The sequence below is a fragment of the Molothrus ater genome, chromosome 2, assembly GCF_012460135.2.
Source record: "Molothrus ater isolate BHLD 08-10-18 breed brown headed cowbird chromosome 2, BPBGC_Mater_1.1, whole genome shotgun sequence".
Taxonomy (NCBI): domain Eukaryota; kingdom Metazoa; phylum Chordata; class Aves; order Passeriformes; family Icteridae; genus Molothrus; species Molothrus ater.
The window spans coordinates 35,381,210-35,397,840 of NC_050479.2; the positions used below are offsets into that span (position 1 = coordinate 35,381,210).

At 40.8% G+C, this 16,631-nt stretch overlaps 2 protein-coding genes across 6 annotated transcripts in view; both read right to left on the reverse strand.

The window, feature by feature from the left end:
• DHRSX (dehydrogenase/reductase X-linked) overlaps nucleotides 1-16,631 on the reverse strand; it is a 162,751-nt gene that overhangs the window by 139,016 nt on the left and 7,104 nt on the right. The window lies entirely within an intron of this gene.
• Nucleotides 11,709-16,631, reverse strand: part of ZBED1 (zinc finger BED-type containing 1) — a 54,423-nt gene continuing 49,500 nt past the window's right edge. For all 5 annotated transcript variants that reach the window (XM_036398782.2, XM_036398630.2, XM_036398696.2 and 2 more), the window contains one exon: nucleotides 11,709-16,555. In XM_036398782.2, the coding sequence (XP_036254675.1) occupies nucleotides 14,417-16,504 (2,088 nt within the window). In that variant the 5' untranslated portion in view covers nucleotides 16,505-16,555 and the 3' untranslated portion in view covers nucleotides 11,709-14,416. The remainder of the gene's footprint in view (nucleotides 16,556-16,631) is intronic.

Consider the following 16,631-nt stretch of genomic DNA (forward strand, 5'->3'; position numbering starts at 1 on the left):
CTTCTCAGGACATCAGAACTGCCAGCACTTTTCAGGCATCACTGGTAGCATAAATAGGCTTCATGCCTGCTTATTTTTTCCACCTGACCAGAGGATTTAGCTCAAATGTTACAGCTCTGCAACAGCCCATTTGGTGTGCAATATTTTCAAGGCATGATTCCTTTCTCTTTCCTGAGAATAAAAAAACCCAAAACACTTTCTTTACTATAACAGATCTTATAGTTATTTTCATAATGCCAAGCTGATCATCAGTTTCCAAGCTGATGCCTGGAGCTATCTTTCAAATGTAGGTCTAGCCAGGTAACAGTGACAGGACCAAATCAAATGGCCTGACATTTTGCCAGGGCAGGCTTAGATTACATATTAGGAACAGTTTCTTCACTGAAATGGCGAAAGCATTGGAACAGGATGCCCAGAGAATTGTTCAAAAAACATGGGGATGTGGCACTTAGAGAGATGGTTTGCTGGTGAACATGGTGGTGCTGGGTTTATGTTTGGACTTGATGATCTTGTAGGTCTCTTCCAACCTAAATGATCCTATGATTTTAAGCCAATAGAGAGCACTTTCATTCCACCTCACACTCAACAGCAAAAAGTTATAGCTGTGTTTAATTTCTGTGGGGTGCTAAATAATTTAAAAAATTTGAATGAAGCATTCTTTTTAAGAAGCGTAAAGGAATTTAGCAATGTAAACATATTAAGGGGAGGAAAAAAAAAGAACTTGAGGAATAATAGCCCAAGAGCTTGCACTGGCTTGTTTAGCAGCTCTCTGCTGTTTCCAACACTTTTCTCTCTAGGTCTTTTTCCATTAATACAGAAGGCATTTGAAATGCATGTGTTACACTGTGCACTGACTTCTTGGTGATTTGAAGGATATGACCCTAAAATGCAATTTCTATTCCAGACTCCAGCCTTACATCTCCATCAGCCCCCTGTAACACACGGTGTAAACAGCCAGCCCACTCACATTCAGTTCTCTGGCGGGGCTTTGCCACCAGTTAGCACCCCTCCCAGAAAAAATCCTGGTGATACAGATGGTAAAAGGTGAACAGTTCCTTGCAAGAAGAGAAAAGTGAGCCTCTGCCAACTCTGCAAGCTGCACCAGCAGCTTCTGTAGCCCTTACATCAGCATTCCTTTTGTTACTGCACTTGAAGCTTTGCAACTATCCACACAGAAAATCCATCCACCTTCATTTTGGCCTTAGTACCACCTCCCTCCCAAGGCATGCTAAGACATCTAGCTAACATGTCTGTGTCCACATGCAGTGTGTGACCAGTGCTGCTGCTGTCCCAGCAAAGCCCAAACTCTGCTTCAGGCAGTTACCAGCATTCCCTGGTTTTGCTTGGGAAAACAGAAAACATTATGTGACTGAAGAATCTGTTCTGCAAGTGCTGTCCTGCTAATCTTTGTGGTAACTTTACAGGGCAGTGCTTTGCCCAGCATGGAGTACACCAGCACAGCCAGCCCCACGCAGGTTTATCCTGGAGGAGAGAAGCATTCAAGTTGAAAACCAGTAGTTGCAGTCAAATGTGAGGCACAGGGGAGCACTGTCAGAACAAAGAGGGACATCCAGGGCTACTCACCAGGATGGCATCACCTACACTCCTGTGACAGCAGTGACATTTCTCTAGGGAGCACAGGCACTTTGGCAGCCCTTTGCTTACTCAGCCCTTTTTGTAGTTGCAAGTGTCAGAGACTGGGCAGGAAGAGGTCTCAACATCTCCCCCTCCAAGCTGCCATGTGCCAAGCCAGAGGAGCTCACTGCAAAGCCACTTTGACACAGACCCTGATGCCTTTGCAAGGAATAGATCATGCCTGCAGAGAGGCAGCTGGCAGAACAGCCACACACATGCTGCCCAGAGAGCCACCCAGCCTCAGTGCCTGTCCCCACAGCCCTCAGCAAAACCACGTGCTAGCCATCAGCCAGACCAAACTTGCAAAGATGACTTTGTTCTTTACAGAAAAGAGTGGCAGCTTGGAAGAATCTGGACTGAAAAAACTGGGCTTCATTGCTAAATTGCAATCATTTTCTGTATACATACGTGGGTATGTATATGGTTTTTCTTCTTTAGAGAAGAAAACAAATACTTTGATAATTGGATTAGAATACTGGGAAAAAATATCATGGTTTTTACTGGTACCTCACTAGAATACTTTATGACTAGCATTAATGAGTAAATATTGAGAAAAAATAAATCACTCTGAAAATTGATGTAGAAGAGATGGATAGAAGATAGTTAATAGCAAAAATCCCATTAAAGGTCATTATATTAGAGCATAAACTAGTAAATCCATATGCCACTGTAGTGCAACCTTAACAGAGCCATGCTTAAGCTGAAGTCCAGGCTTCACCATTGCCCACCTATTTTGTTGTTTTACATCCTTTCTTGTATCTTCAAATATCCCTTTCCACCTTGGAGTGCTGGATGGCTACACATAATGTCTTCAATAGACTGACTCTGAAAAGGAACCCATGAGGACCACAGGAAGAATACATGCCTACAACCAAGTGCAAAGAACTCTGCTAGCACCTACTAAGCACTACTAATGGCAGCGTTTGCAGCTCTTGGTACTTGCTTCTGACTCAAATTAGTTGCTCTTCAAATATCTGTATCATATAATTAGGAAGTACAGCATCATCAAGTGAACATGGATTTTGCATTTCTTGACCTTTTTCCTACTAATTTTCAGCAGACTATTTAATGTTAAAAATTATACACTGTGAAATGTGGTGATTCCAGCTAGGAATGCACAACTAAGACTGCAATATATAGGTAGCAGTGTTAATTAACATGAAAACACTCCAGCTGGCAGACTAGGTGATATCTGCATTCACCTGGATGACTTTATTCATTAACAAGATGTTATTTTGGAAAAATATGTCCAAGAAAAGTCCGTGTACCTCAGCTATAAGAAGTGTTTCATAGCACAAATGTCCCATTTCTAGTTACCAGTTAGTTATCTAGTTAGTTCTAGGTTATATCCAATTGCCAGAAAGGCAAGTTACTGCCCTGCAGGCACTCTCTTCACTGGGATACATTCAGTAAAAAAATTACAAGCTTCATCACTGAGTCAGTCCTGGTTTGCAGAAAGTATAGTGCCAGTAAGGTTTTGTTTACAAAGTCATTTCATTCTGTGCAATTCTTAGACTGTTGCAGATTTCATAAGCCACTTGCAGTTGTACCACTGAACTTTTTTTAAAGAATGAGGTCTGACTCCAACTCCTCTAATTTCCTTAGTTGGGACTGGTAGACAGGCTTATTAAAAAATATGGTTATTCAGAACTATCTGTTTATGTTTTTAAAATAACCTTATTAAAACAGAGTACATCTTGTGGGTTGGCTTTGTAAAGAACATGGCTTTGGGGCCATAATCAGCAGTTTTGGTACAAATTGCTAACATGGAGCATCACCTGCCTCCTGCTGCAGCACATCGCACCCGAGCAGCCAGAGCTGGCAATCAAACCTCTTGCCCACAGCATAGCAGATTAAAAGCTTAATCCCAAATTCATTGAACACTCATAAAGTTCATTAACTTCAGCCCCTGGTTTGTACACAAGAGAAGCACCAGTATGAGGTGCGAGGTCAGGAGGTGGCAGAGCTTTGCTTTGATTTGGTGTGACTTTGTTTCCTCATGCCAGTGAAGTTCAGGTCAGAGGGTAACCCGGTGCAGAGTTTACCAGGTGTTTAGTTATATCAACCATGTTACCAGTGTTACCAGTGTGTCAACAAGAGGAAGAAGAAAGGTTTTAACAGTTCCCTCAAACTCCTCCTTCAGAAACAAGTTCAGTGCATTTTTTTGGTCCAACTTTCCTTTTTTTTTCTTTACGTCTCCAGGACTAATTTAAAATATTGAGCAATGTTAGTAATCATGGTTAGGCATTCCCTCAGACAGCAAAATGTCCATAACCCAGAAAGCATACTCTGGCAGAAAACAGGCACACAACAAAAAGCAGAAGTGCATCAGAGCCAAGCACTCCAACTCAGCTTTACACAACTCAGAGGAAGTTCTGGGTAGGATGAGGGATGTAATTTTCGTGCCCCATTAATTTTCTGTGAAGTATCAAAGCTCTCCTAGCAGAGCACAAATATGATGAAATGAAAACAAATGTCATTATTTTATTACAAAATGTCACTTTCTTTTTCCTAAAAAAGCAATCCTGATGTGAAGCAAAATTTCCCTGCTTTTTTGGTTATCTGCTTTGGGAACCACAGATCTCCAATATATTCTTTTGTTGCTGGCAAAATGCCCATTTGAATCTTGCTTTATTCCAACACATCTGCAGCTTTAATGCAGTAATTCATATAGTATGACAAAGCCACAAACTGAAAATCACTGTCTGTAATGACATCTGTAATTTAGAAACTTTGAGGATAGAAAGCTTGAAACTGGCAGGCAACACTTACTGCAAATACCAAGAAAGGACTGTGTGTGTGGGTATATATCATTCTTTACTCTTAACTGCACAAATCTTGATCCTTGCCCGGTCTGTAAGGCAAGGCACACAGAATCTTAGTGACATGGGTATCGAAGTATTTCCTAAGAATGCATTTATTGAATGCATTAAAAGTTTTACCATGACTGAATTGTATCAATAATCACACAAATCAGTGCCCATGGAACTTCAACACTACTCCTGTCGCAGACATCTTTCATGAAAAATCCTTTCTTAGGATTTTTCCTTGTGACAAGCTGCAGTTCAGCAACCAAAGTAAACAATGGTTATCTGCTGCTGTAGAATGCAACAGGTGATTAGTCTCCTGTGAGTGTTTAGATTTCTTGACCACTCATGGCAGAGCTAGCTCTTGCTCTGTCTGAAACACAAATCTTTGTTATTCATTCTTTTCTATTCTTAACTTAGCTAGCTGCTGAAGAAACTTTTCCTTTCTATTGCTTTTTAGTATAGTCTTAATGTAACATATATCATAAAATAATAAATCAAACCTTCTGATCATAGAGTCAACATTCTCGTCTCTTCTTCATCCTGAAAACCCTTGTGACCACAGTCACATACTCCAGCACTGTGCAAGGGAGTTCCAAGTAAAGCATTCCTGGTGGGACAGCACCTACATGGCCTAAGAAAAGTGACTTACTACTTAGCTACTACAAAAATACCTCTAAAAATAACATCATGGGGTCCACTACTTCCACCTGCCTTCCAGCCATGCAAAATGTTTGGAGGCTGCTTCAGCACTCACATCTAAACCAAACAAGACAAGGCTGTTGCATAAGGTTGTGCAACTCATCCTACACAGGCAGACTCACAGTGGAGTCCACCCAAGGTCCTGAATGACTCAAGACCTTCATTCACCCAACTGCCCTGCTGGTAAAGCTCTCACATTCCTCAGCTGAGCTTCTACAAGCTCCAGTGCCTTCAGCTGAAGCATGGCTGAGTGGAATTCGGTTAAACAACTCTTTTTATGATGTAGAGGAACAATTACATTTTCTAGCTCATTTTCTTGAGTTGTAGCATCTCATCATTAGCACCAGAGATGCTAAAGCTAACAGAGTTTGCTCTATCACCTAAACAAGATCTTAGGCCAAATAGCCCCCAAAACTGCAGAGACTAAAAGACTGCAGAAGCTTGAATTTGCACAACCAGACATTGCTTGGCAGAGTGCTGATTTGAAGACAAAGACCATATATCCTTTGCAAAGATACCATCTGCCCATCGTCAGAATCAAATGCACAGATGGAATCCATCACTTGGCTCTGAAACCCATCACTGCTTCAGCTGCATGAGCAAAAAGCAAACACCCAACCTTCCACCTATAACAGTGTAGCCCCATTTGCCTCCTTTCCTTTGTTCTACATTAGCAAAGGAGCCCAAGTTCCTGTTTACTGAGGAAGGAAGATCCACGCAATAGAAATGCTCATTCACATCTGCTGGAAGGATTGATTTTATGCTTGTAATGACTAAATCATTGAAACTGAAACATCTCACAAGCAGAATAATGACTAAGTAAAAGAGTGTTGTTCTTTCACTTGTACTCTCACTGAAATACCATGGGTCTGGTTCTGTATTGCTATGACGCAGGTAAGGGCACGAAATGAGGCGCTTACATTTAAGCCTTTTACTCAGAATTTTACTTAAAAATGTAAATATTTACACTTCACATTCTCCCATATTTGGGCAAAATGTAGTTACAATTGCCTCTTTCAACAACAGAATAATTAAGCCTTCCAGCTTATGAATTGTGAGGGAGAATATTTCTCTTCTGAAGTTCACCCATATTTGGGACCTGAAGAGTTCAGATAGCTTTTTTAGACAGAATAATTCTATGGATACTAACCTTGGAAGCACAATGGAAGACAAAATGGACACATGTAAAATAAAAAATTGTTGTTTGTATTTCATACACGGTCCACACAGTCCACCTCAAAATATCATTATTTGAAAGATATTAAAAGAGACACACTTGTGATGCTGGCACTTTTAAGGGGTCTGAAAGGCAGAGCATACAAAATGGATTGCTTTTGGAGATAAGGTCCCTAAATCTGTATTTAGACACCTAAGAGGTCAAGGAGTTAGTGTGTAGACTCTGCAGACTCCTTTTAAGGCCACATTTTGTATCATTTTAATCTTAGCCTAAATATAAATATAAAATGAACAAATCCTTTTGTAGTCCTGGTGTTTGCAAACTTATCACCTGACAGTGTCACCTTCTGCACAATCTTCTTCTAGGGGTGGCCAGTCAGCTCAGACTAGAAGCAGAACCACGGCAAAGGCCATGGCCCATCCCTTTCCTTCAGGCATGTGCAGATGAGAAAGCAGCCCCAGCAACACAAAAACACAGGGAAAACACTCTGGAGGAATCTGTTTTTCCTTCTGCGGAGCACAGCAACTTTCCTAAACAGCCTAGAGAAAAGGCAGAAGTGCAGCCAACAGATCAACTTTGCAGACTGAGCTGCTCCCCTCACTGCAGGGAAGAGCTGTCTCTGGGATAAAATAAGAATGTTATCTTCCATCAGCTCTAGCATGCATTGCCAAAAAAGGCACAAAAAGCATATTGCAATGGTCTTAACAACTAGCAAATAGTTTCATGTATTATCTCTGAATTTATCTCTCTAAAAAGAACTGTGAAATCTTCATGAAAACTCATGAAGGGGAGGTGGGATGGTGTAGGCAGAGCATGCGCAAGAACGTTTGTATACAAGACTACAGCAGAACTTGTTCATGTGAGCACTTTAAGCCCACTTGGGCATTGAGTCATACCTTCAGATACAACACACACAAGGTTGTGCTTTTCTCACTTCACTTCTCTGAGCAGGTACACAGGAATCTCTGAGCAGCAACGCCAGTCTCATGTTCCCAAGACCACGGGGTAAACGCTGTATTATCCTCAACCCACTGCTCATTCAAACCGGGCAGCAAATCATGAACAGTGCAGGTGAACTTCTGCCTGCATTCACCAAGGCTTGAAAACATGCAGGTCACATTCTCCTATTCTTTCACTTGGAATACAAGAGGCACACAGCAAACAACACAGCAATGAGCAGCACCAACATACTGGCTGCCTGCACAGGAAATAAAGTAGGGCTTAGAATGAGGGACAAAAGGGATACATGCTCCACTCATCCACAAGACCGGCTTTCTCACCACAGCACTCACTCCCTTGGGACCTGACAGATTTATGATCAGTAGCAAGTTCTTGGACTGCATGTGAATGTTTATCTATGTAGATCAATGTGTCAAAATATCATCCAGAAACAGTCCCTTCAGCCCACACTCCCACAGGCTGGAGGCCAGGTCACAGTAAGAGCTTGAATCTCCCTTCTTCTCCAATACCTCACTAATGAGAACTCCTCCCTGGCCATTTGGGAGTGCAGGAGCTTTTTGAAGTTAACAGAGCTCATTGCCAGCAGCATGTGAACACCAAGAAGTGTGTAAAACAATTGTTTTACAGCATTCTTAAATGTCAGACTACAGGAAGGTTAGCCATTCAGCATTTTAAAATGCTATCAGGATTTTTGTACAGGAACTGGAGACTCCAATTAAAATTTCAGTGTTTTCCATAGATGGACCCACTTCCTATCTGTTTCCATAAGTAAAGCAATTGCTTTACTTTTTTTTTTTCACATTTGTTAATAAATTCCTTCTGTTCATATAAATTCTGCTGTGTGCTCAAGAAACTTTTATTTGGTGCCAAACCACTGAGTGCATCCCAGAGCACAAACTTACACCAAACTGCACCAACACCCCTAACACAGAACTGTGCATGGTTTGCAAAAGCACTTCACTTTTCTCTCACACACACACATCAGAAGGTTGTTTTTGAGAAGATGAAGGTTCCCATGGAGCACTGCATTCACAATATGGGACAGGATGTTTCTGGCATGAGCTCTACTGATGCTGACTTGACATCTTCCTTGTTATGACTGCAAATTCCTATCACTGTAAACCTAACTAATGACTCATGAGGAAAAAAGCAAACAAAAAAAGCAAAAAGAAAGAAAGGGAGAATGAAACCCTTTCAATTGCAGTGTCTGTAGACACAGTGATACACAAAATGTCTCAAATTTAAAAGCAAAGCAGTATCCACTGGAGAAATAAAAAATGAGTGAGTTTTTCATTCCTAACTGCAAGTATTTGGGGACAATGAACAGACAGAATATTGTATGTAAGCAAAGAAACTGCCTTTTTAAAAGTAACCTTATTCTGCATTGTTTGGGGAAGCACTGTTGAACATGATATCATGCACATGCAGCTATGGACAAATACAGCCATATTTTCAGTGAACTAAGCAAAACAAAGGGATTAATTCTCTACAGATATATGTAAATTATGAGGCTATCAAAAACCTTTACAGATGCATTTTAATTATCTCCTTCCTAAGAGTGTTAAAAAAGACAACATTTCCCATTTATTTCAAATCAAAGTAGCCCCTCCTGTCTCTGGGGGCTACAGGACTGCCCTACTGCTTCTGATAGCTGAATCTTGGTGTACTTCTGACCATGGCATTTATTCCAGGAAAACCACTGTAAATGTTACCCCCAAAATATCTATCAAATAGGAATGGAAGCTTTACTGTCTATATAAAATATTTATGTAAATGTCACAGAACACTCTTTTCTATGTCAGTATTAAACACATAGCTATTTGAATAATCAAAAAAATTTCCCAGGCAGAGCTTCAGTCCAGAGCACAAACCAGTATCTTATTACAGTATTTACCTTAAACCCCTATCTAAGGCAAGCAGCACAGATATTATTTCTACCCTGACATGCTTATTATGCCTTTGGCTCTGAGTGTAGTTTCCTAGCTGCGCTGAGCTCAATTCCCCAGCATATTCCCCTTACACAGGCAATTTTGGTCCAATTGAGCCATGTGTCCCAGTGTACAACACTGCGGGGAGAGGAAGCACCAGCTCTGCCTTTTCACATCATAGCAAAGGTGCTGTACCCCACCATGGACTGCACTAAGAACCTAGTTTAAACTCTTTTTGAAGAGAAATTTATCTGCTCTCAAAGAAGTCTCTCTGTAAGACAAGAAGCTGGAGTTTGCCTCCCTACTGGTTCCACCCAGCATTCTGCCCAGGCAGGGCCAGGGAGAGGGACGGAGGATTTGGCAAACTCAAGTCACTGGAAGTAAGTAATTGTGATGCAAGGAAACCAGCACACGTGTGCAGCAGGTAATAGTCTTTTCAAAACCTCTGAAGAAAAGTTACATCTGATCATCATTTCAAAGCACTGCAGATGGCAGCATCACTTCTGTGATCTTCTAGCAGCAAGAGAAATCAATACCACTCAGTGTGGAAATGTCAGCAGAAATGCTCAAAAATCTTAATATTTTAACAATTCCAAGTTCTGAGGGACTCTTCTTTGAAAATATTTGCTGCAACAGCCTTTGAATTTTTAAAAACATATAAATCCAACTGTGTTTTTAAAACACATGGTAAGCTCATAAACAGTGGTTAGTTTTTATTTTTTTTTCCGTTTTTTTAATGCTAAACTCAGTTTCTCTGTGGCATTTTAACCCAACGGCAGGGTCACTGAAGGGGCACTGCAACAACAGTAAATATATATTTGATTTTTATTATTCGATTTTTATTATTCAATCTAAAGGAAATTCTTTTGTATTTAAAAACAACAGCATTATAAACTGCAACTGCAGAGATGTTTTGAAATTACAGTTTAAATGGTATCATTAAGACATGCTTTACTGATGTGCTCTTAAGGTAGACATAAAATGAAGCTGTATCTTCAACCTCTCTCTACAGCACCAAATGTTACCAAAAAAGCAAAAGCAATTTCTGTAATTTCCCTATGTTCCCTAAAAATGTTTTGAATTTAGCAGAACATTAATTTGGAGGAGATAAGGCAAGACAGACCACATAGACTGGTCCAAAGGGAAAAAAAAATAGCCACAAAACTTAAGAGACCATGAGAGTCCTTTCAGCAGAGCTAAAATGACAGTCTAGACTAGACAACAGCACCAGAACCAGGATCACCAGATCTTCAGAAGAACACTCAGAAATGGAGACTATCAAAAGGAGGATGGTGTGCAGACACTAAAATGTAATTTTTCCAGCATGAAGTTTCCTTTCCCAGTTGTCATGGAGTATGTAAAATACACTACTTCCGTGTTCATATACATGCATTTCCCCTCCTTCAGAAATTATGTCCTCAGGCAGCCCCTTCTTTTTAAGCTGGACAAAAATCAAGAACTACTGAGTTCTCAGAAGTTTTCAGAAGTCCTAAAAAATATTACAAATAACCAACTGGTGTTTCTTTTGCTTTTAATATTCCTGCCTGCTTACAAATGCCCCTGTAAAGCTAATTGGACACCATGACATTGGTTAAAGAAAATGCTTGAAATTAATCTAACAGACTGCTGCAATAGAAACTTAAAACCATACATCCTTTCCATAAATAATACAGAACTTTACTGCCCTTCTTTAAACCAAAGCACTTCAGACATTGTTTGCTGGAAAAATTCACCTTTTCAACTTCAGTATGGTTCAGGATTTTTTCTTTGTCTTCTCATAATCTCTGATGGCAGAGGGAGGTGAAATTCGTGCAAGAGTTGGTCAGAAACTCCAAACTCCCTTTAGTTTTTATATTGTTATCCCAAGAAACCTCACCTAGCCCACTGAGTTTTAATCCTGAACTGGCAATACCTAGTTGGTGACAGGGCAATTCTTCTTTTGACACAGAGAAGGTACTTTGAGACCCTGTTCAAAAATTCACTTTTTCAGCATGAAAGTACTCAAAAGCTGAAGTTTGTTCCTCTATTGTCCTCCCTCCAAAAAGGTGTCTCAGCTGTACTGAAGAGAAAAGGAAACGTTAGGCTGTGGATTCAAAGAAGCTGTCAAGAAACACAAAGATAAAGTTGACTTAATAGCATTATTAGGAAATTGTTCTGGGCCCACCCTTAGCAGCAACATGGGGGTTAACTCAATTTGTAGCAATATTTAAAACAGCTGTGAAACTTTCCTTCTCCACCCAACTAAACAACAGAAAATCTTGTCAACAAATGAAAAACACCACACATATTTAAGCGAGAGAAACCATCTAAACTTCCAGTATTTTTCATCCTCATTTTTTTTAATCCAAAAGATTTGTACAGCATTTTTAAAAAATAACTTACAGGATCAAAAGGAAAATAAATGCATAGCTTTAAATCCTCAGAATACAACCTCCCCCTATTGTGGAAGAGTTCAAAGTCATAAAGTGCTGTAGATATGACCACACATCAGACAAATAATCTAGTAACTAACTTATTTTTCTGGTTTATTTAACAATATTCCAGGTTTAGAACATTAAATAAAAAATCTCACAGACAATGGGTAAGACTAACAATGGTTTTGCTTTTTTTTTCTTTTTCTTCTCCTTTTTTTCAAAGAATGCTGAGACACATCAATTGAACCAACTACAATTTTATTTTGGATACCAAAAAAATAAAAAGAAGCTGGAAGGAAGAGAGTAGTGCATTGCACTGATCTCAGTAAAACTCCTTGTAAGCATCACTGTTTATGTTCAGCCCTAGGAGGATGAAGATGGATACAATGCTGCCAACAGGGGAAGGCCAAGTGCAGACCAAGAGTGCTCTGGGCTTTGCCTTGATTGTGAGGGCAAAGCTTTAAATTCTGCTCATGTAAGACAAGATCCACACACTTCACACCAGCATTTGTGCAGGTCCTGGAGGGAGGGCTTGCAGGGGTGGTAACAGCTCCTGCAAGTGATGACTGCAAAAACCAAGAGCTCTTCCTGGGAGACTGCTGGGGTGTCACAGGAGCTCAGGTATCTCACTCCCTTCCATAATTTGATTTTGTTGCCCTCACAGATAGCAGACTTACTTATGGAATTTCAGGCCAAGCCTGCGTTTTGTGCCTTGGGCAGACATATACACTTCTACAGTGGACGTGGAGAGTAGCAACATTCAACAGGATGCACAGTGCATGTACTTTGTATAAGTGCAAATCAGTTTTCAGGGGGCTGGAAAGTGAAACCCCAGGTTTACTAACAGCCAAACACAGGCCACACCACTTGCTAACTGCATTTTTCCCAGGCTCAAACATTTTTCTTTATGTAGTTGCAAGTACTTACTTCAGTGGTCTTTCAGCCTAACCTCTGTCCTTTCCCCTCACTCACCCATCCCTTCCCACCACCTACAAAGAACACAGAGGCCTCAAACTTCAAAAAATTATTAAACCAAACCATAAACAAACCATTTGGCAATAGATTCAATTCCATCGCCATTCCCATTTTTGTATGTTCCTGCTGTCTGTGCTCTTTTTACAAGTCAATGTCCACAGGTGTCATTGTGATGAAAAAAACCCAACTTTCTTCCTCCAGAACAGTAACCCACAGATATTGCTCAACATAGTTGTAGACTAACACTGAGGTGGGGGGGTGAGACACCAGTAACAGAAATAAAACCCCAAGAAAACCTTGATTGTAACAGGAAAATGCCAAGAGTTCTCCACTGCATCTCAGAAAAAAAAGCTGGTGCATCCTATTTTGTGTCTAGCATGAACTCTGATTCTGTTTATGACCTGCATTTCGTAAGAGATTTGGGGGGGGGGGGGGTCTCAGGTTGGTTTCTTTTTTCTTTTTTGTCAAGTTCTCAAAGGGGCTTAAAACACTTATGCTCAGAGACACAAAGGGAGTAGTTACAATACACAACTAATCAGAAACAGTACTCAAACATTAGACTGGACAGGACTGAAGTCCACTCTACAAACTGAATTAAAAAGAGACAGGTGAAAAAGTTTTTAAGTGCTAACATAACAAAAAACAATTTTAAAGATTCACTAAATACATGTGAGGAAATTCAGGGGTCCCCTTCTTTTAAATATATTTACATAATATTAAAGCTTTTTATTTTGCTTTTCTTGCCAACAAAATTTTCAAGCTACCCTGGGCAAAGTCCCCGTTAAATGAAGAGGTTAAGGATTTTATAACACAGACAAACCATTAGACCAGTAGCTTGTAGACGTCTCCCTGCCCTCTCCCCCTCCCTCCCTTACCAAAGAGCTGATGCCTTGCCTGCTACACACCACGTGGTATCAGCCATGGCATCGGCACAAGGCAAAGGGAACACAACACTGCCTCGACCCCACACTTGGTTCCCACTTTGCAAAAGCACAAGAGACTACAATCAGGACTTGCTTAGACACAAAGCAAAACAAACAAAAAAACCAATTTTGCCATTTAGCTGCAGTTAAATGGTAAAACTGGACTAATGCGGACACATTAACACCAGTTTAAGTGTTCAAACCATTTACACTGCACTGGAAAGGAAAATAAATTATCCTGGTATAAATGCATCCACACCACAGCCTATGCCAGCACAGTATCAGTTAAAATAATAACACATCAGCCCTCTAACCAACATAATTATACCAGCTGAACTTTACTAGCATAGACCAGACCTAAGACATGAGGTAGTGAAAAATCAGGCTCAAGATCTTTTTTCATTCCATAGCAACAATATAGTCTAAAAATATTCACTGCTCAGATCTATGGATTTTAAAAACATTTTAAAATCCAAAATTTAAAGCTAGCATCCTGAGTCACACAGGATTTACAAATGGAGGCATAAATTTTAAAAAACTTCCTCAAGGTCCTAACTCAGGAAAATAATTTTATGATAGAAAGCACATAAGCATGTGTTTGTCTTCCACTGAAACAAGTGGAAAGGAAGCACATGGATAAGTGCTTTCTGAAATCTGGGCCACAGTCAGAAATCACGGTCTTTGTAGAATTTATTTCCTCATTCATTTCAGTGCTGTTTGATCACAAGTCATTCATGTTTTAAGACAGTGGGAAAAACACAGACAATGGAAGCTAAATCAAGTTTGTTACAACTGTTCAATATTTACAGCATTCATAGCATACAACAGAAGAATTTTTGGTAACTTAAGACAAATACCTCTTTTCTTTGTCATTAAATGTACCGCAGCAGTCCTGTCAAACAAACCCACTGTCTCGAATATTAAAGAAACTGTTGTTCATGTTTACTGAGTCATTTAAATTAAAAATCTGTTCCTGTTCCAAACCCCACTCTCCTTCATCTTCATCCTCTGGCTCTGCCTCAGACCCATTGCGACTATTTTCATACAAAAAGATCTGCTCATCCACATGAGCCGGGGCTAACCGGTTTCTCTTTGCACTCACAACATTAGCAGAAGAGCCAAAAAGGCGTTCAGGGAAGACCCTTGTGGCCAGAATACACCAGTATTTTTGAAGAACCTTTGGTAAAACTGGAAACAGTGCTAGTCTGTCAGACCACCACTTCAACGGGTCTTCATTCAAACCGAGGACCTTTTGTGACTTGAAGTTGCTCAACTCCTCAACGATTTGAGCATGCCATTCCTCCTGGTCTTCCACGCCTCCTGTCTGGCAAAAGATCTCTGCAAGCATATTGTTGATGACACTGGTAGGAGGAGGAGTAGAGGAGATTATGATTTTTTTCATAGGGGGCTCTTCTGAAACAGTGAAGAATTTCTCCTCAGTTCTAAAACTATTTTCTTTTACTTTCTCCAGCAGGCTTTTTGCTTCTTCCACCACTCTGTTTTCCACCTGCTGCCTCTCAAAAGCTGAAAGAAAAGGCAGTTTCTTGTAGCGGGGATCCAAGAAAGTTGCAACATTGAGAAACATGTCTATCTCAGGTGTGTGCTGGTAGGTGGTTGACAACTCTTTAGCAATCACCTCCTTTGCCATGCTGATTTCTTTCAAATCGTTCTCTTTGATGTTCAGAGTGGTATTCAGAAGCATGTGGAGAAGGGGCTTTACCATACTTATCGTCGGGTACTTTGAAGCAGACATCATCTCTGCAACCTGCTTGAAAGGCTGGAGCAGCTCCACCAGCCCTTCGATTGTATTCCACTCACTGGATTCCAGCATGAGGTGGTGGTTGTTGCTGTCCTCCACGAGAACAGCCGCAATGACAAACTGCTGCTCCTTGAGGCGCTGCAGCATAGCGAGCGTGCTTCCCCACCAGGAAACACGGTCGCTTACCAGCATGCAGTGGAGAATATTCTGCTGCTTCTGCTTTTCGCTCAGCATGTACATTGCGACCGTAGACTGCTGAAAATACTCCACCAGCTTTCGGCACCTGGCAAGAAGGTTGCAGAGTTTGGGGAGCTGAAAAGCTTGTTGTATTCCTGCGTTAAAAGTGTGCCCCAAACAAGGCATCTGTACGGGAATATCTAAGAGAGAGCAAGCTTTTACAATGTCTTTACTGTAATCTGTCGTAGCACCAAAGACTTTTGTATTGATCCCCCACTCAATGAATGTTTCATAAAGGACTCGTGTAATGGTCTCTGCAGTGTTATCCTCCGGTACTTCGAACGTTTTCAAACACCGTGAGTTCACAGCCAGGCAGTTGGCAGGACTGCTGCTGAGAAAGTGAACTGCCACAGTTACATATGACCTGTTCTGGTTTTCACTCCTCCACATGTCCGTGGATATACCACACCAGAGAACCTCAGTGAGCTCTTTCAGCACAATTTCTCTAATAGCACTGTACTTTTCAGGAATTGCTTTTGTACAGAAGTACTTCCGGCTCGGAAGTTCATACCTGGGGTCTGCTGTTCTCAAGAGGGCCTTGAAGGTAGGTTCATCGACGATGGAGGCTGGATACATGCCCTCACAAATTAAGCTGATGACTGCAGATGTCAGTTCCTGATGTTTTTTGTTTTCGTAGTTCTGGTAGGTCTTCATGATGAGGCTATCTTGAACAACCTGCTGTGATGACTCCGGCTTGATTTTTGAAAATGCTGTGGCAAAGGCTTCCCTCATTTGCTCAGTGTTGCTTTTCACAAACTCACAGAATTCATCAGGGTGATTCTTTTCAAGGTGGTAGGAAAGGTTGGACGTGTTTCCTGAATAGGCAATCTGTGCCATGCAAATACGGCAGTAGATCTTCTTCCACTGTAATATGCATCCTTCTGCATTGGTATCAAACCCAAAGTACTTCCACACTTTACTCTTTGCTCTCGGGTGAGCCACTAACTTTAGGTCTGATGGGGAACCTTCTAAACTTTTATTCTCCATTGCTTCTTGGCCACCGTCCCACCTTTTGATCCTTCACTCATTAATGAGTACCTGATAAAGGCAGTAAGATAAAGATACAATGAGAAAGCACAAGTTTGACCACACTCAACTATGTGAAATCAGCGTT